Genomic DNA, 27,854 nt, shown 5'->3' with positions numbered 1-27,854 from the left:
GACAAAACGTCAGGAAAATGTCACTTTCGGCATTTAGCCGAAAGTGCCATTTTAGGCCGGCGCCCCCCCTTCACTTTTCGCCCGGGGCCGTGCCCCTGCTGCCCCCCCGGTTGTTACGCCACTGCTGAGGAGTACAAAAGTGAGCAGCACTGTCCTTGTTCCAAAGTCAGACGGAACTTGGCAGTTCTGTAATGACTTTAGGAAATTAAATGCAGTAACCAAATTTTAAACATATCTCATGCCTAGAATAGATGAGTTTTTTGACCAGTGCCTAATGACACTAAGGATAAAATAGCATTTTTAACACTAGAGGGCTCCTTATTATTTATATATATAGTCTTTGGCTTACAAAAGATCCTGGATAATATTCAGTGAGCCCTGGAAAGATTGCTACACCCCACCAGAAGTATGCAGTTGCTTATCTGGACGATGTCATTATTCATAGTTCTGACTTGCCTCCTGAAATGTGCGATTGGGCTAGAGGAAGCCAAATACTTGGATTACACCAATAAAAAAAACTCCCAAAAAAACAAACACTGAAATCAAACCCTGCCAGGCCTATTGCCTTTCAGTTCCTTTCACTAAACAAGCCACTAACAAGCTGATAGTAGTGGTAGCCACTTTTTAGCTTCATAGTATGCTCTCATTGTAATGACAGCTGGTCCCGGCCAATAGAAAACAGTTGGGCGGAGGTAGCTCTACCCAATCGTTTTTTTTTTTGTTTTTTTTTACTGTGACTGTTTTTCTATTCTGCTCGGTACCACCAGAGGTACCGAGCAGAATAGCCGAGTCAAATGCCGCTCAGCGGCATTCGGCTATTCACTCACTGCTGTTCGGCATCTATGGGAATAGGAACAAAAGAGAGTGCCTCCATAGTGTAAAAATGTTATTTAATAGTAAAAACACGCAGCTCTAAGGCTGTACTTACAACAGTTCGGTAGAATAAAAACCAGTAGAATAAGGTGAGAGGATGGAACCCCTGGCAGGGAGAATATGGAGCGATGTAAAACACCAGTAACCTCGATCCCTGTATTGATAAATGGTTTACGCGTTTCTGGGGCACGCCCCCTTCATCAGAACCAAGGAACCAAGGTCATTAAGATGAGAGCTTAGCAGAGTCGGCTTTCATATCACTGCCGGCTCTCCCATCAGAACCAAGGGACCAAGGTTCTGATGAAGGGGCGTGCCCCAGAAACGCGTAAACCATTTATCAATACAGGGATCGAGGTTACTGGTGTTTTACATCGCTCCAGATTCTCCCTGCCCGGGGTTCCGTCCTCTCACCTTATTCTACTGGTTTTTATTTTACCGAACTGTTGTAAGTACAGCCTTAGAGCTGCGTGTTTTTACTATTAAATAAGATTTTTACACTATGGAGGCGCTCTCTTTTGTTCCTTTTCTCATAGACTGGTGGTCCATCTAATCGGTGGGAGCTGCCTCCATCATGTTTGCTGTATTTTTACTGCTGGGCTCTTTTTGGATTTGAAGGTGCCGGTATTGTTTTGCAATTTCATCTATGAGAATAGGCCGAAAAGCAGCAAGTAGCCTGCCGGAGGTTCGGCTCAGCCGATCCAGATGTTGGATCGGCTGAGTCGAACTCCTTCTGCACTTCGGGTCGGCCGAACATGCTGACCATGTTTGGTCGACCCGAAACCAGCAGCAGCAAGCCGATGTACGGCTGATTTTAGTCGGTGTATGGCTGAAATCAGCCGTACAAGCCTGAAGTGAATAGCCGAACAGCGTTCGGCTCACTTCACTTCGGGTTGGTTATTCACTCGGCTGCCTACGGCAGCTTTGTGAATAACCCCTTATGTGTCTGCTCCTAGGCCAAAGCCAAGCAGATTAGGAAATTACAGGGGGGTTTATTCAATATTATGTGTAATTGTCTTAGAAACAGTCTATTTCACAGTATATATCAGAACTTTTTCTTCATTTAGCACCAATATTACATGTCATCATTATTTAATAATTACAAGCAGAGAGACATGAATATTAATAATCATGACCCAGCAAGCATATCAGGCCACCCGTCACTTCACCCATCAAAAGGTCCAGACCAGCTGAAACAACTAGACTGAACCAAAGGCCATCATTAGTTAGGGTTGCAACAGCAAAGTAAATTTGTAGAGTTCTTGAATATAGAAATGGTCCCCAGTTTAACAGGTTAAATTTTATGGAGAAAGGTACACTGAAATGTGCATTTCAAAGTAATGTACTTTCTTAAGCATTTTACCTTTTTTTTGTATTGTAAGATACAAGGAATTGACAGCCCACGTTTTTGCATGTGTACATGCAACATTTTTAATAAAATCAGTACAACCTGATACAGGTTACTTACCCCCTGGTTCCCCTGGAAAGTGATTATGGGCTGCGGCAATGTAGCTCCTGGCACCTTCATAAGAGAGAAAATAGAAGTCATTGAATGGAACTGTCAGCATGCTGGTAATTTAACTCCAGAAAAGAATGTAACAAAGCACAGACCTGATTCCTTGCTAAAATGTGACAGACCTTGCCAAATAATGATGCTTAAAATCTAAACTGGGTCACGTATCTACTGTATATATATATATATACACACACACGTCTATATACTTCAAAAAATATTAGTATTTGATTTAATAACATTGTAATAACATTGTAAATATTAATACAAATAGTACAAGATATTTGGTTTCTTGTCCTGCTGTTTCTTTGTTCTAGTATATATAAAGCGTCTCGGTTGTTTTTTGGCCAATCCATCCCGCTCCTCCTTTCATACACAAGATCACAGTGAGAGCACATACACTTTTTTTAGGCATTTTGGGTATAAACACGTACCGTATGTGACCAGACTTAAAAAATAAACAGCATGCTCTCTGTACCATCTATTAAGGTGTATGTGGCCACAGATGTCCTCAGAGAGCCTGCTGTAGCTTCTACCAGGCTTCCCTTATAAAAGCAATTGCCATCATTATATGACATGTTCTCTGCATCAGTTTGTGTGAATCACTCATATAATATAATAAAAAATAGCTAAAGTTCATTTCACAGATGCAGTGTAATTAAATTAATAGCATATCTTAGCCAGACCTAGTGCTAAGTGGAGGAACGGACGGAGGAGGGGGCAGGCACAGCTGGCTCTGCCTCTAGATAGGCAGAGCCCGCTGTCACTCACGCAGCTGGGTAGATCCAAACAGTATTGTCGGGATCCAGACAGTATTGTCGGGATCCATCCCGGCTGTGGCGCTCTCAGTATATTGCGGGCAATAGCTCGCTACATACTGAGCTTTGGGTCACTGGAGGAGGCTAGTATATGTCCTACCGTGACTCTAAAGAGAACTATGGGGAAAAACACTTACCCCATAGTTCTCTTTTAAGAAGCCAGTGCTGAGCAATGATGTGCAGCCAGGGCTGGAGCACATGCATGTAGACAGGAAGTGGCTGAAAGTCTCTTGAGGAGATCAGCAGTCCAGATGCAAAAAAGGACGAGAAAATGTTAAACCAGAATTTTATTTAATAAATACATTTAGTTTAATACTAATTTGAGAGAACTGCACTCATATGTTTGCTATGTGTTCCTAATCTAATAGCATACCTAAAATAAAAAATATATATTTCTAAACTTTTAAAAGTTTCTGTGGAGCAGGCCTTTGTGTAAAAGAGTCTTTCCTCTTTTCTATGAGAAGCAATCAATAATAATATTGAATATCTGGTTATAGAGAATCTATAGCATTCTAGAAAATCTCTGTAACCGATGCCGTGGGTTTTCATCAAATTGTTGTTCTCTACAATAGTGCATGGTCAGTACACAGGTAGCCCTCGGTTTGCGCCGGTTCCATTTGTGCGGTTTCAAAACAACGCCCTTTTTGGGTTGTCACGTGACTGCCATTGAAACCACTGCAGAGTCAGTGCCGCCTAGCATATCCTTCCGCCGCAGACCTCAGCTGTGGAAGGATATGCAGGGGACCTCTCTACAACTCCACATGGCTATAGTACAGATTTAGAACTGCTGCACCGGGGGGCGCGGCACAGGTGAAGGATTGCAGCTCAGGAAGGGGCTCTTCTCAATGAGGTACCTATGGACACTCACAGTTTTGGAGGCACACGTGAAGATATGGAGGTGCTTAGAGCCACGCTGGGGATACAGGGGCACACTTGGAGATGCGTTGGTGGCACAGGGATACACAGAGATACTGTGCACAGGCACATAAAGACGTGCTGGGGGCACAGTGGTACACTTGGACCTACAGAAGAGCACAGGGGTACACTTGGAGATACAGAGGAGCCACAGAAGTTCAATAAACTTAGTTTGATGATGCATACTCTGTTGTGTGGTTATTTTATACTGTGTATAATACGGTTTAGCATTAATAACATTCATTTCAAAGCTTTAAATATAATGTATTATGTCACTTATGTCATTTTTGAGAGAGGCCTAGAACCTAACTCCCTCACTTCCCATTGACTTACATTATATACTGGGTTTGAATTTACTTCAGTTTCTAGTTGCAACCATTCCTTCAGGAACCTAACCCTGGCGTAAATTGATGGCTACCTGTATCAGTTTAACGCAAGAACACACTTTAGGATGCACATTCATTAAATATCTATCGTTGAGCCCTCTCTACAGATTCACAAGATGATTAGGATATTTTTGAGTACCTCACACCTCAGCAGACACCACAAACGTGACAGATCTTCTGCCCTGTATTAGACTGTGAATAAAGGATTTTCATAGTTATGGGCACTCATTGAATATGAATGTGTATGTTTTACTGTACCAAACAATAAATGCGTACGCGTGCCACCATACATACATATGGCCAAATTGAGACCTAATAAGTTTTTGGTTTTTTTTGTCATTGAATATGTTTAAAGTTCTCAAAGCTGACCAGATAAAGTAAAACAATCAATCAATCAATAGTAATTAATGATCGGCTAGTAAAAAATCTGATAATTACAGAGCGGGAGTATTCGTCATAGCGAGCTGTCTGAATCACCTCTGTGTATGAACTGTCTTCATATCTGCCAGTCTTACAGGGAAGCTGGGGCTAGGGTTGCCCAAGAAAACTTCCTGCTACACTTTTGTGTACCTTGTAATTGGGACACGGCCTTTAATGTTTGAAAGATGCCTCATAACTTGCAAAGAATGCTTTAATACAACAGAATGAATTGTATTTCCTTTAGAACATTGTGTAACAGTTCTGCTTGCTCGAATTAATGCAGCCAGTGTCTTAATAATTACCTTGTCCATGTGTTTTTGGGTTCCTATTGAGATATTAAATGGCAAGTAATACATTAGAAGAAGAGTTATCGGTTTCTTGCTGTACTGGAATCTGGGGAAGTGATTAAATGTACATTTAGCTATATTTTTTGGTAGGAAAAAAGTGCATGAAAGACCTTGAGTCCTGAATGTCCTTCACACAGTAGTACATAACTGTAGTGTCAGTACTTCTGTATGGAAGAACCATTCTGTCTGATATAGGAACAGTCTGTGATGCATTCAAAATTACATGGGGCACATGCCTTAAATCTTATATCAGATTTTAGTGATTGGGTTTACATATAAATGAAAACATGGCTTTGGGATTCATTTACAAAACATCCAGTGTATAGCTAGACATCACCCTAGAATCTAGATGGTGCTGACGTGTATAGGAAGTTTTATAAGAAGCAGCACTTGGTGTCTGTTGATTCATAAACGGTTATTTCTTTTTTTCTCATGGTTACCTGTGTATGAGTAGAAAAGAACTATGTACATAAACCAGGAGACCTACAGTATATATATTGTAACAATTAAGTATTGCCTGCTTATATTGACAATGTGAAAGCTAGCTGGCATCCATTTCCACACAGTAAAGGAGCTAAGCTCATTGATTAAAAGCTCCATACGTTTTACTTTCTCACAGTCTCATTAAAGGCTAAGTTTCCCCTTGTGACCATGTATTATGTTATACTCATATTCAGGGCGTAACATGAAACGTGATCACATTGCAGTTTCAATGCCTTACTGGCTCCAATGCAAACAATAAATGCATCTTTTTGTAGGAATATGTGTGCATTTATGAATTTTTGCCTTTAACTGAGTCAGTCCCACAAGACTGGCATTCAGCTGGCGTTGTGTATAAAGTGAACCTGTGCTTTGGCTATGCATTCAGCCAGAAATAGGACAATACATGCAGAGGTGCTTTCTCTATATTGAGGAGATCATCATTCATCCACTCTATGCTAAAAAAACAAACTGGCTTTTCAGGCAGGGGTGCATTTTATATATACAGTACATAGAGGCCAGAGGGCCCTGGAAGTGAAGTAAAGCAGTGTTTATGAAAAAAGCAGAACTCCGGGTAAAAATGTATTAACCCTTGCAGTGGGGCTACATCCACATTGCAAGGGTTACATGCTTGTTTGTGTCTAGGTTCAAACATCAAAAATAAATACTCACCCGATCCTTGGAACCAATTTGCCCTTAGACCCCCAGGCTATTAGGTCTCTGGAGTCTCTCTCCCCCTCCGTTGCAGTGGTCTAAGGTCCCGAGTGACACAGTGTATAGGAAGTGAGGACACAGAGGGACATACCATCACTGCAGTGGACGAGAGGACAGGCTAGAGGGAGCACGGTCACAGCCGGCCAGCTCGGAGTATCGGCTAGTTTGGCTACCCCTGACCTAACCCTTGCAGTGTGGGGGTAGCCCACACTGCAAGGGTGGGGAATACTGGGGAGCTTGAGCAGCCATCTACTTAGGTATATTTCCAATCCCTAAAGCAGCCTTTCTCAACCAGGGTGTTGCGGCACCCTAGGATACCTTCTGGCTTCCTCAGGGGTGCCTCGAACCAGCCAGCCGCCAGCACCATGGAAATTAATTACGCTAACCTAGGGAGGGTGGGATCCATTCAGGAAAGGACTGAAGTTAGCCTCTGTGCAGGGCTCCTGATGTGAAGGGGGGCTCCTGCTCTGGGACTCATGTGCAGGGGGGCTTCTGGTCTGAAAGAGGGGGGCTCTGTTGCAAAAGGGGGAGATGGAGCTTCTGATGTGAAGGGGGCAGCTGATGTAAAAAGGGCTCCTAATGTGAAAGAGAATTTTGGAGGAGCCACACGTTGTTTTTTACATTTACATTGTTTTAAGACATTGTTTTTAGACTGGGGTGCCTTGAGATTTTGCATACTTTTAAATGGTGCCATGACTGAAACAAAGTTGAGAAAAACTGCCCTAGAGAGAGTTTATTATGTATAGGGAAACATGTTTGCTTTTTGTTTGCTGTAAAGTCTCTTCTTGAAACCAAAAAAAAAAAAAAGACAGAAAAGTTCTCTTGACCTCTCTATTGAGCTTGTAGGTGACCTGTTTACAGCTTGACATGATGGTGTCAATCATCATCAGATAGCCATTTTCTTTAAGTAATCCATTTAGTATCCAAGTAGTTAAGTGTGCATTCTATACTTGTAGATGAAGTACTAGACTTTGATAGATAAGATCTCAAGAACATAGCTAGACTCTCTTCACAGAGAGGATGAAATCACCAGAATCAACTCTTCACGCACAGGTTTATCGTAGGACAAAATCATTTTCAAAAAAGAACTAGAACATCTCATGGAAAAGCTTTTGGGATGTAGTCCGGATCTTTTAGAAGCATCCGTACTTTTCATGCCATCACTAATTGTCTAATTGCGACAAGCCTAATGGCGGCTAAGGTAAACGGAACTACGGTTGTACAAAAGTGAAACCACCTCCATGTACTGCAGAATACAGAAGCACCACCCTTAGCAGATCCCTCTGTGCTGGCCATAGAAGTGAAAACAGAGTAAGAGGAAAGAACAGACCCAAAGCTGGTTAGATAATATATTGCATTAACAAATGTCAGACTAGATGATCCTGACACACTCGTTTTTCTCCACTCTCTAGAGGTCTCTGAATTAGCATAAGTAGCTTGCATACCATGGCCTTATATACATGGTGTGGACCTGTGCTACATTGTGCTATATGCCAAGCTCGGGCTGTGCTGACATGTATTATCTCAAGAACCCTGTGGTTATTTAGTTGGAAAACAACTGCAACTTTGGGCATCCTGTATATTTAGTATTTTAAATTAAAAAAACAAAATTCCAGGTTTACTGCTTCTATTCAAAGTAATATTAAACTCTCATATTTTTGCTCAGTAATGAACTCATGAGATCATAATGAGATCATAGAAATATATATTGCCCAGCAAAGTATTTCTTTACATTTTTGACCAATAACTTACAGTCATTATGTTTCCAAACCGCTGGCTCCAACTCTCTCATCTCAGCTTCCCTGAACTTCCTGTCCCGTACAAGATCACAAGGGACAGAGCAGTCTCCAACAGATCTATGCCTACTAGAATAAGGAAGGGAGGAGGAGAGTGGAGCAGGGAGAAGGGAAGTGGCTTGCCTTGCTGTGTTTGTGAAGACACACTCAGCTTACTAGCACACAAGGGTGGCTCTATAGGATCCTGCAAGAGAAATGAGCCACTCTTAAACAGGATATCAGAGCCAGTGCTCAGGGGATCAGTTCATTCTGCAGGAAATTAAAACCTTTTATACATCACAAAACAGCATCCATTGTAAGTGATTTAATCAGCATTTGAAAACGCTTAAAAGATTTTGACTTTAATATCACTAAGGCGCAAAATAGTAAGGTGGAGATCAAAACACAGATTAAAAATATTGCCTAGGCACAGTTAGGTATTAAGAGCAAAAATTCAGTTAATTGTACCAGCAACAGAAACACCGCACACCAAGATAACAAGTTATATTCTCTCTTTATTAAACAGCCAGCAGGAACAAGTTCCCAGCTGAAGCATTTCGCACTAGGCACAGCGCTTCTCAAAGAACTAATGAAATCCTTCAATAATAACCAATAGCAGTACTTAGTGGTGTGGTTTGGTAGCTTCCAGGCTGCATGCCTGTGTTTGGGAAGGCCTGCAAGGACACACAAATTATAGGTCCTGACCCTTAAAAGTGTGTCTGGTAAGAAAAGCAGTCATATGATTATTACATACAGTGGCACCAATTTCAATTAAAGCAATAACAGAAAAGTGGCCCTTTGATGTGACGATTTAGTTCCACTTTAGAAAGTAAATGATGCCAACTCCAGGAAGCAATTGAGCAGTGAGTCAACATCTCTGGCTTATTGCACAAAAGTAAAGGCTCCTGTAACATTTATGGCAAGGTTGGCAACAAGGGGTACGCTGAGCAGATAATACTGACAATTCTTGATGATTCTGTCCGGAGTTATCTCTACGTTGTATCTACAATCATATGACTGAAGACGGCAGATAGAGGTATCATTTCATCTGCCATGTTTTCCTGAGGTTACCTGGCTGATGGGTGCGATAGGCTAGGACTTCAGGTTGCATAAAAAAAAGAAAACATTTTTCTTGTAATCAATTGAAAGAAAACTATGGCCAAACCTTTTGACCGTTGTTCTCTTTAGAGTCACACGAGGACATTTACTAATTTCCTCCTGTGACCCAAAAATCAGCATATAGCGGCCATTGTCCACTATATGCCGACAGTGCAGAGCTGCGCTGCAGCTGGGAAATATCCTGAAAATATTGTCGGAATCCACCCAGCTGCCGGATTGACAGCTGGCTCTGCCGCTGTAGACCCGGAGCCATCTGTGCCTGTCCTTCCCGTCAGCGCTGGAGGAAAAGAGAGAAGGGAGGGGGGAATTCCTGAAGGGAGCGGTGACTGACAGCCACCGCTCTCTGCAGGGAGAAGAACGTAAACGGAGCGATTAGCGGTTTGCAATCGCTCAGTTCTCGATCAGTAATCGGCATGACAGCTGCAGTGTCACACGTCGGCTCTAACTATGGGGATGAATACATTTCTGAAACCAACAACAATGACTATAGATAATTATCTACAGGGGCTTCTGCGCTCGATTAATCTAAGAAAAACTGGGCGTTACTCCTTATAGCTGCTCACTTAAATTGGCTGCATGAGCCTGCATTAATATCATTCAAATATGTGAAGCGGCGCTATCACCCAACAAGTAAACAAATAATATGTGCAAAAAACAAATATTATAGTGAACAATACTACTGTGAGTAAAGAAAAACATATATATATATTTTTCAAATATTTTCAAAATTAAATCTTCTAGTCAACTGTTTGTGTGAATCACAAGGTGATAATCTAAAAAAAACTCCAAATGACTAATAAAGTAGCAAACGTCCTGTGTCAGTGTATAAAACACATCATTTGAAACAAAGTGTTCATAAATTCATTAAAAGCAGGCAGCTCTCTCTCTCAAAAAAAGTGCTGTCTTGGTTTTTCTTTGTGCGCCACTCTGCCCACTCTTCAGACCCTTGGGTCTCAAAGCGCTTCTTATAGGGTAAAACTCCTTCCTCACACTGTTTGTAGCTATGATCTTCCTTCCTTCAGATGAGACCAATCCTGATCTTAACGGTTTTCTCCTCTACCGACAGCCTAAAAAAGATCTCTCAAAGACAGAAGTGGAAACCATGGCGCACCCCGTATGCATGAAATTATTTTATTTAAAAAAATTACACTCACATAAAATGAATAAAATCGCGTATCAGAATCTCATTCCTGGATGTTAGATCTGCATGATGGACTATACAGTCTTAAAGGAGAACTATGGGGTCAGTGTTTTTCCCCATAGTTCTCCTTAGGGTAACGGGAGGACACAAACTAGCGTCCTCCCGTTACCCTAAGCTCAGTATACCGCGTGCTACAGCTCGCGGTATACTGAGACGCCGGAGCGGATCCCGACATGGACGTCGGGATCCGCCCAGCTGCGTAAGTGACAGCTGGCTCTGCCTATCTAGAGGCAGAGCCAGCTGTACCCGCCCCCTCCCCCGTCCGATCCGCCAGTCAACGCTGGCAGATCGGAGCGGCAAGAGGGGAATCCAGCCCCTCCCTTGTCACAGCAGAGAGCCCGGTATGTGTTCGCTCACCTCCCGATCTACTGAGCCGACCTGTGACAGTGTCATTGTCACAGGTCGGCTAGAACTATGAGGTGAGTGGAAATCACTCATCTCATAGTTCTCCTTTAAGGAATCAAGATTGCGTCACATCAAGCAGGGAAGGAGATGCAAAGCCCACTGGGAATCCAAGAAGTTGTTGAAAGTATTGGGCCAAAAGCAGGCAGCACTCAGTATATAAAAGGGTTTTTTTTCTTAGCTTTGATTGCATTATAAAAAACAACTACAGTATAGTATGTATTCCTATTACATTGCTGATGTTATAACAGGATAGTATATCCTGGGGCTTTACAACTCCTTTAACAAATGCTACTTGAAACTCATGATGTATCAGTTTCCCTGCGGACTTCGGAGTAAGATTTCTACTGAACTCTGCAGCATTCTGGTGGTGCAGGCAGAGGGAAAGGAAATTCGCAGTTATATTTTACATGTATGTCTGTTTTTAGAACTCTTTTTTTTTTTAGGACAGAATCACTTTAAGCAAGAACATGGAAGGCTGACTAATTGTCAGAGACAGTCCAGACAGTTCTTTCACAAGTTCCCAGATGAGGTTCATTCCGACTACTTGCTGGGTCTACAGTAAAGACTTCTTCCCAACAAACACTTTTCATATACGAGTATGACTGCCTTCCTCTCTTGAGAAAATACAGGTCTTGCTATTTGTATGTTTTTCTCCCATTAAAAATATTATTAAAAACATTGTACTTCATCTACAAATGCAGAACAAATTCAAAAGCTATGCAGAGAATGAAAGATAAATGAAGGATGCCACCGATAACTTCCTAAAAATACCTGGCTGTCTATAAATATCAATATTCTTAGTCACTCACTTGGAGCAAGTATGCATCAAGAGAAGTCAGACCCTTTGATCTGCAGATCAGTGAATGAGAAGAAGCCATTCCATAAGCCTGACAGTCAACCAGAATTTCTGAAAGCGGACCTTCACTCATTAAATAACCCCCCCCCCCCGGTCTAATCGTACCCCTCTCACTTTTTTTAAAAGGCCGAACTTTATTTATTAATTTATTATTTCTACTTTATATTTTCTGCTGGCCCCTGCCCAGTAGCGCCATTCTTGTCCAAGTGAGAAAGATGTTTCTCTCTCCTCCTGCTGCCTGAGGTACTGTGGTCTCCAATCCCAGGAGGCATTACCTCCCCCGTTCACGGAATGGGGAAAGAGAATAGAGGAGGTGCAAGTTCTCGCACATGCGCAGACAGAGATCTTGCACCATGTCTATTTATTTTCTCCATTCTGTTAATAGGAGAGGTAATGCCACTGGGCTTGTAAATATGGTATTACATCACAAGAACACCACCTTAAGGGCCGGTTCACACACAGTTTCAGAGACCAAATGCACTGTATGCAGACTTTGTGGTGTGAACCGGCCCTAAGGGCTAGTTCACACCAGAACTGTGTGCATCCATGCAGCTGCAGTGCGATGCGTTTGCACGCGATTTTACCGTGATTTATTCAGGTTTTTTTGTGTGCTTAAAATGGGATTTCAGGTACGCTCCAGTGCATTTGCATGCATTTTTTATGTATTCCGGTGCAATCCGATGCAGCTAAAATGAGCAAGCAGTATTTTTTCGGACTGCACTGGTGTGAACAGAGCACCAGAAATCCCATAGCAAAGCATTGTGATGTACTTTGGCTGCAGCAGCATCACAACTGCATCTGGTGTGAACTAGCCCTAAGAAAGAATGTATCATTAATTTGGAGGGTGAAGTTCCTCATGAAGGAGACGCCAGCAATGGCAGCTTACATATGTGTCACAGTACAAATGACAAGAAGTTATCCAATTGCTAGGGCCATTTGCAGGCGTTCTTTTAAGCCCTTCTTTGAAGCTGCTTTACACATGATGGTCATTATACCTTTCATTTTCTATTCTGCAATGGAAACATGTCAGCTGGGTTCTGTTAGGTTGCTATGTAGAATAAAACAAATATACTTCCTGGTATTTTTTGACACATGAAGCCACGTGGGTTATTTCTCTGTCATTCTAAAAACATGCCCAAGATTCAAACACACTGAAAAGAAGTAAACTAAGTTTGTTACACATGCAAAGACGTTTTACACTTGCAAACCTAGTGCTAAAAGCCTCACACTGTAGGTAGCTCCCCATCCTTGCATAACTACTTCTTCGCAAAATTCTACATGTGATCACAACAAGGAGATATGTATTTAATGTATTCAGCACATTCCTCTTGGGGATGGTGTGGCAGGTCGTCATGTTCTAACACAACAGATAATAAAAATCAGATTGTTTTCCAAAAGTCAGACTCTTTTCAAGAGTAAATAACCTTCAAGAGCCATTATCAGAAGTCTACAAAGCTAGCCATAATATCCGGCTGGGCACACTGCTGCTGGTGGATAGTTTTATTACTCTGGCTGCTGTTGTAAGCTGCTTTTGAGGCTAGGTTCCGACCTGAGCAACAGAGCGGATACCCGCGCCCCATGGCTTTCAATGGGGTTACATCCGCGCGGCAATCGCTAAAAAAAGGTACACGTACCTTTTTTTGCACCACACGATGCGCAGCTTTTGTAGCCGCTATCGTGTTCAATTGCACGGGTGTGAATCGTGGCGGGAAACCACGCAATCCGCCCAGCGTGTCTGGGGTGCCATTAGAAATTAATGCCACCCACAGCACGATCGGCTGTGGTGGGCAACTCCGTGAGAGCCAGGCAATCGTGCACAAAACCGCTCAGTCAGAAGTCGCCCAGGTGTGAACCTAGCCTCAATGTAAAGCTATGGTCAATCAAAGTACTTTTTTTGTTTCCATCAGTGAGTTGTAGTCATTGTTTGCACTGAATTGCAGAAAGGTCTCATGCACTTGTTGCTCACATTGTTCTCCTCTACCACCCATATAAAGGTTGAAATAAATCCTAGACAGATATATTGCTTGCATAGCCTTGTCTGCTCCCCAAGGACCCCCGAAGCCTATCTCCGTGATACTGTCCTTGATTCCAGGCATATTTTGCCTGGAATGGGGCTTTAAAGAAAATGTATCAGTGAAAATTCAGCTGGGCCTTGTGTTTTTATTCAAGAAGATTTAAGACATTGGCTTATAGAAAGTGAAGGTACATTGCAAGAATCAGACCTAAAGCTGACAATAGTACCAGCTAGAACTCTGCCAAGATGTAGAATCCTGGAAAGCAGATATGCAATATGTACAATCGGCAGCAATGATGGGTGCTAAAGAGCAGCCCTTCTGCACTAGGGCCCTTTGCACTTTTTGTCCACCTGGGATATATGACCATTTCAGGCTTCTCCTGAAGATCTGTACTCCTGCTATTAAAAGAAAACCATTCCTGAAGATTGATACTTGACTGGCAACATGAAGAATGAATGGAAAAAAATAGCACATGCACCATTCTTTGGCATAGCACCACACATTTGTTGAAATGCATGACATTCTCAAAGTGTATTGGGAATGAATGTCACCCCTTTTTTTGCACATGCACTACTTTTTTCCACCATAGCATTGCGGTACCGTGCATTGCGGTGCCGTTGAACACATTGCGCACAGGAGGTGCGTTTAGGTGGCATTCAAATGAATGGCAACATAACGCACCTGCCGCACTGTAACGCATTGTAGGTGCATCACATGGTAGCATGCGTTAATTGCACAGAACCATGTGATTAACACACCACATTGGTGTGAACGGGCCTTCAGAGTCCTCACAGCATCAGAGTCCTCTGCAATCTGCGCACTGCAAGGTCAGAGCTCTCATCTCTGCAGCTCTCCTACCTGTGATCCCGCTAAGACCGCCTACCGCTCCTACCCGCTATCATGATAACTCCACCCACATCTCCGCCCTGTTCTCCTTCTGCGCTGGTTCACAAAAGGTGCATGCTACCGTGTGCAGGTCCACCTTATTCGCTGCCTTAGCCTCTAATGACAGCCTACCTCACTGGTACATTTGAAGCACCAGTGAGGTAGGCTGTCACTGGAGGCTCTGGTAGCAAGTTAGGTGGACCTGTATGCAGCAGCATATACCTTGGTTCTCAACTGGTGGGTCGTGACCCAATAGTGGGTCGCAACCCCATGTTCAGTGGGTCACTGCATGCCTTCCACTTTTCTAGATGAGAGGCTCCTCTGCCTCCCCCTAGCGCTGCACTGTCTGTTTTCACACCAAGCAACCTTTAAAAATATGCTGCATTTTGCCGAGTGTCAGCTTGAACTGGGATGGGGCTGTGGCCGCGAGGGAGCTCCATCCATAAGGGCATTGCTTACAGCTCCCTCATGTGTTCTATAGAAGTGCCTGGATCAGAGTGACGTCACATTCTGGCTCCCAACACCTCTACAGGGCATGCAAGGGAGCTGTACCAGCAATGCACATATGGATGGAGCTCCATCACAGCACAGCAGCCCACACTGGACTCCTGGCTGAGGATCCACTCCAGTTCTTGTAAGGTAGGGAGACTGGGTGGATCTTAAAAAAGAAAAAAAATGTTGGAGTGTTTGTGAGAATGTGTCTGTGGTTGTGTATGTATGTCAGTGTTTTTTTGAGGGCCCATTCACACTAGTACAGTGCGTTAATCACATGGTACCGTGTGATTACCGCACTGTACCACGCAATCACACCTACCGTGCATTCTGGTGCGGAAGGGGTGTTGCCTTGCCATTCATTTGAATGGTACCCCAAATGCTCCTAACACCCACACTGGTACGTGCGGAACCTTAATGCTGTGCATTCCATTGCAGTGTGACTTGGGTCGCGACTTAATGACCAAGGCCAAACGTGTGTCCTAAGGTTACACAGGTTGAGAACCACTGCCTTAGATACCATGACAGCTGCGGGGGGCTTGAGCTCCACTGCTTGCTTTCAAGCTGAGCCCGGGCCCCCCTGCTGACCCGATGGGGCCGGGCCCAGTACAGGAGAGCTGACTGTATCCCCCTATCAGTGGCCCTGTATATAGCCAATAATAAAATTAACAATTGATTTCTTATTACTAACTAAATACCCCAAATTAGGGTATTTTACATGGGTGCAAAAAATGAAAAAAGGGCCTCAGTCATGAAGGGGTTAAAGCTTTTAAAGTAAAAAGCATATAGCACTGCAGCCCTCAGTACTTACCATGATTGCTGTAATTGCTGTTCTTTGCCTATCTGAAGATTTTCCCTTTTCATGTTCCCCTTTACAGGTGGCTCTGCTCTGTAACAGTTTCCCATGGAGTCACCTTTGCGCTCCCATCTGGCACTACGTGTTCCTCTCCATACCCTGCTTGTATTCAATGGGGCGTAAATCCGCTCCTCTCTTCGTCCCTCCTCCAAACAAATGATTGACAGCAGCTTAAACCTGTCCTGTCCACCAGTTGCATGCAATCTCCTACCTGAAAGATCGGAGAAGCAGCACTTTGGCACCCGGAGCTGACGGTGGTGAAAAGCAAAGTGGGAACATATCTACACATACGCACACAACAGAAAGATGTATCGGGGAATAGTGTACAAGTTGTTTAGGATGCATTAGGATAAAAAATGGGAGTGTTTAGTAGTACTACTTTAAAGCTTCTGACATTTCTGGAATGCTGATTTCCTGTACATATATTGCTCAGTGACTATGATCACATTTTTATGAGCTACACTTATCTAAATTCAGCAGTAATAAAACCATATTGCTTAGTAAGAGGCGAGCATCAAGGGAATACTGGGATAGGTGGCAGAGGGTTGAATGTCCTCAGGGCTCCTCATACTTGTATCAGGTGAAGGCTGCCAGTGTGGGACAGTTTAGCTTACCAGATGCTGCAATTAGCTCAAACAACACTGCTTAGCCACTCCATTGATTCTATGTAGCTGCACAGCTGCTTTTGGGGGTATTATTGTCAAATTATTTAATATTTATTTATTACAGGTATTTACATAGCGCCGGCATTTTACACAGTATACATTCATATCAGTCCCTTCCCTCAGGGAGCGTGCAATCTAATCAATCAATCAATGTAATCAAGCAACGGTAAAGCGGATTTCGCTTAGAATCTGATAAAGGCTTCAACTTCACTATCTATTAAAACGTTGGGTGCTTTCTTGCAGCAACTGGCCCCTCATATCAGAACATGCTACAAATATCAAGATCAGCAGCAGCACAACTCCATCAACTGTAAATGTAAAGCAGGAAATACACATTTTGTTTGAAAAAAAATGGTTTTTGCAGCGATTTATTTCAACCGCAGTGACTAAAAAAAATTGAAGGAGCAGGATGGGAATTTTTTCTCAGAAAAATGAAATTCTGACAGTGAATGTGGTTTTCATTCGGGAAACTCCATTCGTTCCAAAATGAAAAAAATCAGTGCCAAATAAAACAACATTTTTGAATGACATTCGGCGAGTTGCTGATGGCATTATCGAATGTTCTTACAAGATTTTTCATGTGAAAGTTCATGCAAAAATCTACCAGTGTATGGCTAGCTTAACATATGTTTTGTGTATATAGTATGAAGCAAGTACCTTCCATTTGTCAATAATCGGGCTAAACTTTCACCATACTGTTCAAACATGACTAAACTCAAATATACACAAAACAAAACAGCTTAGGTTACAAAGATATCCACTTCCCTTAAAACCGCATTTATTATAGAGTATCAGTTAGTAATGACTGAGTAGTAATATACCTGGCCTTGGTGCAAACCCAGTTTACCCAAGCCTGCACAAAACTGTCAGTGACACCCTTCCCCTCCCGGCCCAATCAGCTGTGGCCTGGGAATGTTCTGCCCCTTTGTTACGTGTAGCTGTGGGGTGGGGAATGCCATGGCAGAAACTGATTTGGTTGGGATGGGGGGTGTAACTGATAGTGTTGCATGGGCTTGGGCAAATGCGATTTGCACCAAGTCCATAGACATCATCAGTCATTTTCTTTCACACCAGAGTCCCCCTCTTTCGCATCAGAGTCCTCTTCTTTCACATCAGGCTCCCCCTTCACATCACAGGCATGACTCTGTATGAACATTTAAAGGCACCCCTGTCCTGAGGAAGCCAGAAAACACCCTGGTTGAGAAAAGTAGCTTGAAACTGATAAAAACTGAGATGTGGATCACAGCACTTCACGTATCATTGCTCTTCATACTGCCATATCATATAAATTTCTCATGTGAAACAGGTGCTGGCAAGCCATGAAAATCACAAATACAATTTGAAATAAAGATGCTGGAAATGACAGCATTTTGTTCCATACACCTGTTTCTCTATTCTCACTTTACACCAATAAAGTTCAGAGTCTGTTTCTAAATAGGAACGAAGGTAGATAGATTAGTGTCCTGCGTGGAAACTGAAAGGAATAATTCAGAAACTGAGACTGCAGACTTCTAATACTAACATCTGTAGATACTTCACATGTGCATATAAGAAGTCACAATGTCAAAGCAAGCTCCATGTATGTGACGGCGTCAAGAGACACTGCTTCAGTATGGATGGGCAAAAGTATCAGACAAGGTCTCACACAGCAATACACGTACCATTGCAACTGGGATTTCCCATGCGCCTGGGATTATTAAAATACTCCCATCTATGATGGATCTTAATCTGCCATAAACTGATAAAAAGAAACACAGCATTAAAAAAAATGGTTGTTTTAGCATGTAATTTCTTGTGTTTATGTCCAGGGTTTAGAGGTGCATGCGTGTCAACTCATTCTACTGGCTAGAATATTCATTTATTCTAGCCTTGAGAATTAATTTACGCACATATACATGCACATACATGTGTTTTCAAGCACATACATTTATGTACATGAATTACGCCAGTAAGCTCCCGTCTGAACACAGGTTTGGGGCATTTAGAACGCTACTCCAAAATATGGATCTAAATGCCACAATGTGCATGGACACAACAAGGGGAATTTATCAAAACTGGAGCAGGCAGAATCTGGAGCAGTTGCCCGTGGCAACCAATCAGCTTCCCTCTTCACTTTGTTCAGTTAAGCTTTGAAAATGAAAGGCAGAGGCTGATAAGTTGCCATGGGCAACTGTTCTAGATTCTGCCTACTCCAGTTTTGATAAATTCTCATATGTTTGAAATAGAGCTGCGTTCAGAGGCATAGAAAACAAAACAAAAAATGCCTCTAAAAGTGGCATTTCTTTCCCATGTGCATGAGGCCTTAAAAATGCATTCAAGTGCCTTAAATATTGTCAAAATTGTAGCTTATTAGTGTGTCACTCAGTTGTAAATCACCAAATCATCTCTGAATTGGTGCTGACAATGTACTTCCTTCTGGAGGGTGGCTACTTTTGTTCTCCATGGTCCCTGTGTGTGTTGTAAAGTAGTCACCGCTCCAAGCTCACTCCTGTGATGGACTACAATCTTAATGCAAATTAGTAAATTTACAGGGTTATTCACTAAAGGGTAAAGAGTTTGGAGAAGACAGGAGAAGTGAACAATCTAGGACAACATAGCTGAACTGGAAAATTCTCCACTTCAGCTCACTGTCCAGTTACGCTATGTTGTCCTAGATTGTTCACTTCTCCTGTCTTCTCCAAACTCCTCACCCTTTAGTGAATAGCCCTGTAAATGTGAGATTGTAGTCTATCATAGGAGTGAGCTTGTAGCGGTGGCTACTTTACAACACACACAGGGGCCATGGAGAACAAAAGTAACCACCCTCCAGAAGGAAGGACAGTGTCAGCACCAATTCAGAGATGATTTGAGGATCTACAGCCGAGTGATACACAAATAAGATACATTTGTTACATTAATTTCCGCAATTAATATGGAATCATTCAAGAGGCTTTTGGACGACTTTCTGAGAGACCGAAATGTACAAGGGTACAGGTACTCTTAAGAATGAGAACACTCATGAACTATTCACACACACACACACACACAACAGGTTGGAGTTGATGGACTTATGTCTTTATTCAACCTCAAATACTATGTTACTATGTTATGTTACTATGTTATTTGTGTTAATAGTTAAGGTACATGAATGGATTTTTAAGATTTAACTCCTGAGTTTAGTGTCATATTAATGTGAAATGCAAATCTAATGCAAGGCCAGACAAAGCCCAACAGATGGGTCACCAATGTGCTGAAATAAAGTTACAGCTTATGACATAACTTTTTTGACAACTTTCTATTGCTATCATCTGACCTCAAGGTTGGACCAACTGATTTTTGAGTTCTATTTGGTGTCGTGAAACCCTGATTTATTAAAAAGCAAACCAGAACGACGTATTGTGGGCGGGATGAATACGTAAAAATGTGCCTGTCCCGACCTGCACAATATGCTGTAACGATGATCGGTGTTATAGCTCATTGGAATCTCAGAGAGATTCATAACCATTTCCAACACTGAACAGAGAATAAAGCTGAATGGAGAGCTGAGATCTCACAGGATCAAATAAACACAATTTTAGGGTTGTGGGAGGCTAAAGTTTAAGCTAGCCATGGCACTATTCTGAAAATAAACACACAATAAAGGGGGGGCAGTTATATATTCAGGGCAAGCTAAAAACGGGTCATTTACTAATATTTGTGAAAAAACAATCAGTTTTACTAATCAATGCACAAAGAGTGTTCTGCATTCATTTAGAACAAAATGATAAAACAAACAAACAAAAAAAAAAAACACGGCACGGCACAGAAATCACTCTGTTTTCAGTGTACCTGATCTGGGATTGTGCTCACTGATTCATGGACGTCCCAGTTATTGTGAAATATTACCCTGATGGTGGTCAGAGAGCACACAATAGGGTAGGGTGCTATACACAGGAAGGCGGAAAGGTGGAGATCAGGTGAAAAGCACAGAACATATGCTGGCAGGTGGAGGCTGCTGCTATCAACAGGTAATGCATATCAAGGACATGCTATCAGTGAAAGGCCATTTCCAGGAGGAGAACAGATGGCAGGGGCTTTACACCTAAATGTCACAGGTAAATTTCAGGCTACATGTCAGCAGGAAGGAACAAATGAATGTGTCACAGCAGAAAAATACAGAAATGCAAACAATAGGAAAGACTGTAAAACAAATCTTGTAAAGAACATACAAATGTAATAATAAATAGAATAAGCACAGAGTGTGAAATGGGGGAAATCATGGGGGACATTGAATAAAAATGGATGGGGAGGGGGGGTAATGGAAATATAATAAGGGGAGTGGAGAGTTCTGTGGCAAAATGGATGGCATGTGATGTACAGAAGTGGGGTGACCAGCAGAGATATTTGGATAAAGAATTACATTGGGTTGGGGACACAGTGACAGATGCTCTACAACAGTGGGGTGACTAATAGTGATATATGGATAAAGTGTAACATAGATCGGTGTTGAGGGCACACTGAGGGGTGATGTACAGGAGTGGGGTGACTAATAGTGATCTCTGGATAAAGTATGACATAGATCGGGGTTGGGGAGACACAGTGACGGGTGTATAGGAGTGGGGTGACCCGCAGAGACGTTAGGGGCAAGTATGACATAGATCGGGGTTGGGGACACAGTGACGGGTGTATAGGAGTGGGGTGACCCGCAGAGACGTTAGGGGCAAGTATGACATAGATCGGGGTTGGGGACACAGTGACGGGTGTATAGGAGTGGGGTGACTTGCAGAGACATTTGGGGTAAGTATGACAGATCGGGGTTGGGGAAACACAGTGACGGGTGTATAGTAGTGGAGTGACCCGCAGAGCCGTTAGGATGTAAGTATGACATAGATCGGGGTTGGGGTCACACAGTGACGGATGTATAGGAGTGGAGTGACCCGCAGAGCCGTTAGGGGTAAGTATGACATAGATCGGGGTTGGGGTCACACAGTGACGGGTGTATAGGAGTGGAGTGACCCGCAGAGCCGTTAGGGGTAAGTATGACAGATCGGGGTTGGGGACACAGTGTCGGCTGTATAGGAGTGGGGTGAACCGCAGAGACGTTAGGGGTAAGTATGACATAGATCGGGGTTGGGGTCACACAGTGACGGATGTATAGGAGTGGAGTGACCCGCAGAGCCGTTAGGGGTAAGTATGACATAGATCGGGGTTGGGGTCACACAGTGACGGATGTATAGGAGTGGAGTGACCCGCAGAGCCGTTAGGGGTAAGTATGACATAGATCGGGGTTGGGGTCACACAGTGACGGATGTATAGGAGTGGAGTGACCCGCAGAGCCGTTAGGGGTAAGTATGACATAGATCGGGGTTGGGGTCACACAGTGACGGATGTATAGGAGTGGAGTGACCCGCAGAGCCGTTAGGGGTAAGTATGACATAGATCGGGGTTGGGGTCACACAGTGACGGATGTATAGGAGTGGAGTGACCCGCAGAGCCGTTAGGGGTAAGTATGACATAGATCGGGGTTGGGGTCACACAGTGACGGATGTATAGGAGTGGAGTGACCCGCAGAGCCGTTAGGGGTAAGTATGACATAGATCGGGGTTGGGGTCACACAGTGACGGATGTATAGGAGTGGAGTGACCCGCAGAGCCGTTAGGGGTAAGTATGACATAGATCGGGGTTGGGGTCACACAGTGACGGATGTATAGGAGTGGAGTGACCCGCAGAGCCGTTAGGGGTAAGTATGACATAGATCGGGGTTGGGGTCACACAGTGACGGATGTATAGGAGTGGAGTGACCCGCAGAGCCGTTAGGGGTAAGTATGACATAGATCGGGGTTGGGGTCACACAGTGACGGATGTATAGGAGTGGAGTGACCCGCAGAGCCGTTAGGGGTAAGTATGACATAGATCGGGGTTGGGGTCACACAGTGACGGATGTATAGGAGTGGAGTGACCCGCAGAGCCGTTAGGGGTAAGTATGACATAGATCGGGGTTGGGGTCACACAGTGACGGATGTATAGGAGTGGAGTGACCCGCAGAGCCGTTAGGGGTAAGTATGACATAGATCGGGGTTGGGGTCACACAGTGACGGATGTATAGGAGTGGAGTGACCCGCAGAGCCGTTAGGGGTAAGTATGACATAGATCGGGGTTGGGGTCACACAGTGACGGATGTATAGGAGTGGAGTGACCCGCAGAGCCGTTAGGGGTAAGTATGACATAGATCGGGGTTGGGGTCACACAGTGACGGATGTATAGGAGTGGAGTGACCCGCAGAGCCGTTAGGGGTAAGTATGACATAGATCGGGGTTGGGGTCACACAGTGACGGATGTATAGGAGTGGAGTGACCCGCAGAGCCGTTAGGGGTAAGTATGACATAGATCGGGGTTGGGGTCACACAGTGACGGATGTATAGGAGTGGAGTGACCCGCAGAGCCGTTAGGGGTAAGTATGACATAGATCGGGGTTGGGGTCACACAGTGACGGATGTATAGGAGTGGAGTGACCCGCAGAGCCGTTAGGGGTAAGTATGACATAGATCGGGGTTGGGGTCACACAGTGACGGATGTATAGGAGTGGAGTGACCCGCAGAGCCGTTAGGGGTAAGTATGACATAGATCGGGGTTGGGGTCACACAGTGACGGATGTATAGGAGTGGAGTGACCCGCAGAGCCGTTAGGGGTAAGTATGACATAGATCGGGGTTGGGGTCACACAGTGACGGATGTATAGGAGTGGAGTGACCCGCAGAGCCGTTAGGGGTAAGTATGACATAGATCGGGGTTGGGGTCACACAGTGACGGATGTATAGGAGTGGAGTGACCCGCAGAGCCGTTAGGGGTAAGTATGACATAGATCGGGGTTGGGGTCACACAGTGACGGATGTATAGGAGTGGAGTGACCCGCAGAGCCGTTAGGGGTAAGTATGACATAGATCGGGGTTGGGGTCACACAGTGACGGATGTATAGGAGTGGAGTGACCCGCAGAGCCGTTAGGGGTAAGTATGACATAGATCGGGGTTGGGGTCACACAGTGACGGATGTATAGGAGTGGAGTGACCCGCAGAGCCGTTAGGGGTAAGTATGACATAGATCGGGGTTGGGGTCACACAGTGACGGATGTATAGGAGTGGAGTGACCCGCAGAGCCGTTAGGGGTAAGTATGACATAGATCGGGGTTGGGGTCACACAGTGACGGATGTATAGGAGTGGAGTGACCCGCAGAGCCGTTAGGGGTAAGTATGACATAGATCGGGGTTGGGGTCACACAGTGACGGATGTATAGGAGTGGAGTGACCCGCAGAGCCGTTAGGGGTAAGTATGACATAGATCGGGGTTGGGGTCACACAGTGACGGATGTATAGGAGTGGAGTGACCCGCAGAGCCGTTAGGGGTAAGTATGACATAGATCGGGGTTGGGGTCACACAGTGACGGATGTATAGGAGTGGAGTGACCCGCAGAGCCGTTAGGGGTAAGTATGACATAGATCGGGGTTGGGGTCACACAGTGACGGATGTATAGGAGTGGAGTGACCCGCAGAGCCGTTAGGGGTAAGTATGACATAGATCGGGGTTGGGGTCACACAGTGACGGATGTATAGGAGTGGAGTGACCCGCAGAGCCGTTAGGGGTAAGTATGACATAGATCGGGGTTGGGGTCACACAGTGACGGATGTATAGGAGTGGAGTGACCCGCAGAGCCGTTAGGGGTAAGTATGACATAGATCGGGGTTGGGGTCACACAGTGACGGATGTATAGGAGTGGAGTGACCCGCAGAGCCGTTAGGGGTAAGTATGACATAGATCGGGGTTGGGGTCACACAGTGACGGATGTATAGGAGTGGAGTGACCCGCAGAGCCGTTAGGGGTAAGTATGACATAGATCGGGGTTGGGGTCACACAGTGACGGATGTATAGGAGTGGAGTGACCCGCAGAGCCGTTAGGGGTAAGTATGACATAGATCGGGGTTGGGGTCACACAGTGACGGATGTATAGGAGTGGAGTGACCCGCAGAGCCGTTAGGGGTAAGTATGACATAGATCGGGGTTGGGGTCACACAGTGACGGATGTATAGGAGTGGAGTGACCCGCAGAGCCGTTAGGGGTAAGTATGACATAGATCGGGGTTGGGGTCACACAGTGACGGATGTATAGGAGTGGAGTGACCCGCAGAGCCGTTAGGGGTAAGTATGACATAGATCGGGGTTGGGGTCACACAGTGACGGATGTATAGGAGTGGAGTGACCCGCAGAGCCGTTAGGGGTAAGTATGACATAGATCGGGGTTGGGGTCACACAGTGACGGATGTATAGGAGTGGAGTGACCCGCAGAGCCGTTAGGGGTAAGTATGACATAGATCGGGGTTGGGGTCACACAGTGACGGATGTATAGGAGTGGAGTGACCCGCAGAGCCGTTAGGGGTAAGTATGACATAGATCGGGGTTGGGGTCACACAGTGACGGATGTATAGGAGTGGAGTGACCCGCAGAGCCGTTAGGGGTAAGTATGACATAGATCGGGGTTGGGGTCACACAGTGACGGATGTATAGGAGTGGAGTGACCCGCAGAGCCGTTAGGGGTAAGTATGACATAGATCGGGGTTGGGGTCACACAGTGACGGATGTATAGGAGTGGAGTGACCCGCAGAGCCGTTAGGGGTAAGTATGACATAGATCGGGGTTGGGGTCACACAGTGACGGATGTATAGGAGTGGAGTGACCCGCAGAGCCGTTAGGGGTAAGTATGACATAGATCGGGGTTGGGGGTCACACAGTGACGGGTGTATAGGAGTGGGGTGACCCGTAGAGACGTTAGGGGTAAGTATGACATAGATCGGGGTTGGGGACACAGTAAGGGGTGTACAGAAGTGGGGTGACCCGCAGAGACATTAGGGTTAAGTATGACAGATCGGGGTTGGTGAATTACCTGCGCCTTCTGAAAGTCCCGCAGGCAGCGGAGAGCCGAGTCGGTCAGCTTGAGATGGAAGAGGCTGAGCCGGGGGATCTTGCGAGGTTCGGTCCGGTAAGACAGTGTCCCACACAGCTCCTCTCCGGGCCGAGCCATGGCGAGCACTGGCAGGGCACCGTTGAGCGCAGCCCGAGAGAGGCGTGTTGGGAGGGGCGGGGCCTGGTCGCGAGAGGGCGGGGCTGTACATGACAGATGTGGCCGCTGTGATCTCACACGGGGATCGGGAATGTTATGGAGGTGAAAGGAACGGTAACATGACAACCTGCTCAGAGGGTGAGCCCTTCAAATCACAAGTTGTGTCCATGCATACTGTCATCGCAGGTTCCTGGCAGATCCCGGGGGTTACAGTACCTCCTCCTGGGTTGAAAGAGGGGAAGTATTACTTGTTACAATGTATTATGACAGTTCAGAATGTTACAGTGTATCCAAAACCAACACTTATATTTGTTTTGTGTTGAACAGAGCATTGGGGGGCTACAACCCCTGTCATATTATTATTGCTCTGTGTCCCATTCAAACTTGCGAAGCGCGACACACAATTATTCACCTTTTTGCACATTTGTTGCACATAGGACAGGACCCAGTCATTTCAATGTGCTGCCCCACACATCACAAACATGGCAGAGTGCATGCGCCTTTCAGTGCCTGGAGCTTCACCCATTTATTAGCTGCACATGAAAAACACATCTCATGGTTGGTGAGTTTGGGTTCTATGAACACTGAATGGCACCACAAGGAGAACAAGTCTTGTCTTTGTTTTGTGTTGAACAGAGTAGTGAGGGGTTAGAACCCCTGTCATATGATTATTATTGCTCTCACGCTGTGTCCCATGTAGCCCCCATATACACTGGCACCACAAGGACGACAAGCCTTTTCTGCAGGTTTGAAAAATAATGGGATTGTGCACAAATTCAGGCAGCACACAAGTGTGAATGGGGGGCCATGGGAAATTCACTCTCTTCCTTTGTCCCCATTTGAAGGTTTCCTCTCTATTCCTGTCCCGGTGACAATGCAAACATTGGGATTTTCCCTAATTTGAGTCTCCGTCACAATGGTCACCCAGAACAAATAGATAGAATCTCATTAATGGGGACATAGACCGCTGTACAAACCTGACTGAGGTTCTGACTTCATATCACGCTAAACTAAAATGTAAAAATCATTTTGGCTTTAGATACATTTAAAGGACAAATTCGTCTTGAAAGTACATATACTGCCAACATTTTCTTTCTTTAATAGATCAGGGGAAGGGTAACACGCCGTCAGGTTTTATCGATTTATATATTTGTTATCTGTGTGTGATTTGCCATCTGTAGCTTGTTCATGAGATTTCCCTGCACTTCCTGTCCTGTAGACACAACATGAAGTGAGAGCAAATCCCTCCTAACTAAGGCTAATCTCATAGATGGGTGTCACCGGAACAGATGTCCCCATTGGAAGAGTTTCCCTCTATTCTCGTTCTGGTGGCAACTCAGTTTTACACTGTCCTAAATTTCATAACAGAGGTTCTGACTCCTCCACACTCCATCTAAGACCAAAAAAAAGTTTTGCCTTTAGATATACCTTAACTCCCCCCCCCCCCCCCCCCATTCCCCGCCCTAGCCCACCACTTTCCTCCAATGATGACAGCGGCCGGCTTCCTGCAGTGTTTACATCCTGGCTGGCAACATCTGTGCAGTAATATCCCATAGACTTCAATGGGACTCACCTATGCTGTTGGTTCAACATCCTAGTCAAGTCTATGGGATGTTTCTGCCCTACATTTTGCTGGCTGGGATGTAAATAGTGTGGGAGGTCGCTAACAGGGGAGATAAGTAAGGACCTGGGTGGGAGTGGGGTTTCACTTTATGATAAATTAGGGTTTGGAGATGGGGGTAGAGGGTTTTATAGTTGAAGGTGGTGAACTTTTCCTTTAACTAGTGGACTGCACATAAAACATATACAGTATGAATACGTATTTTCCATTATTTACAAACAATATTATTCCATTATTTACAAACATTATTATTCCATTATTTACAAACATTATTATTCCATTATTTACAAACATTATTATTCCATTATTTACAGATGTTGGACAACATTTATAAACACCTAGCAAACATGGTATAGCTGGGAAAGGGTACAAGAGACCTACATCAGGGTACATGGTAAATATTGGCTATAGTTGCAGCAGTCTGTCCTACAGATC

At 44.5% G+C, this 27,854-nt stretch overlaps 1 protein-coding gene across 1 annotated transcript in view; it reads right to left on the bottom strand.

The window, feature by feature from the left end:
- ELL3 (elongation factor for RNA polymerase II 3) overlaps window positions 1–25,779 on the bottom strand; it is a 95,344-nt gene extending 69,565 nt beyond the window's left edge. The window contains exons 1-2 of the mRNA XM_018566909.1: window positions 25,622–25,779; window positions 2,339–2,392 (exon numbers count right to left, since the gene is read on the bottom strand). Of these exons, the coding sequence (XP_018422411.1) occupies window positions 2,339–2,392; window positions 25,622–25,759 (192 nt within the window). The 5' untranslated portion in view covers window positions 25,760–25,779. The remainder of the gene's footprint in view (window positions 1–2,338; window positions 2,393–25,621) is intronic.
- Window positions 25,780–27,854: the final 2,075 nt, after the last annotated feature.

Source organism: Nanorana parkeri, unplaced genomic scaffold (assembly GCF_000935625.1).
Source record: "Nanorana parkeri isolate BGI_ZX_2015 unplaced genomic scaffold, ASM93562v1 scaffold987, whole genome shotgun sequence".
Lineage (NCBI taxonomy): Eukaryota > Metazoa > Chordata > Amphibia > Anura > Dicroglossidae > Nanorana > Nanorana parkeri.
The sequence above is the reverse complement of the archived record's forward strand: the minus strand, read 5'-3'. Positions and strand labels throughout refer to the sequence as shown.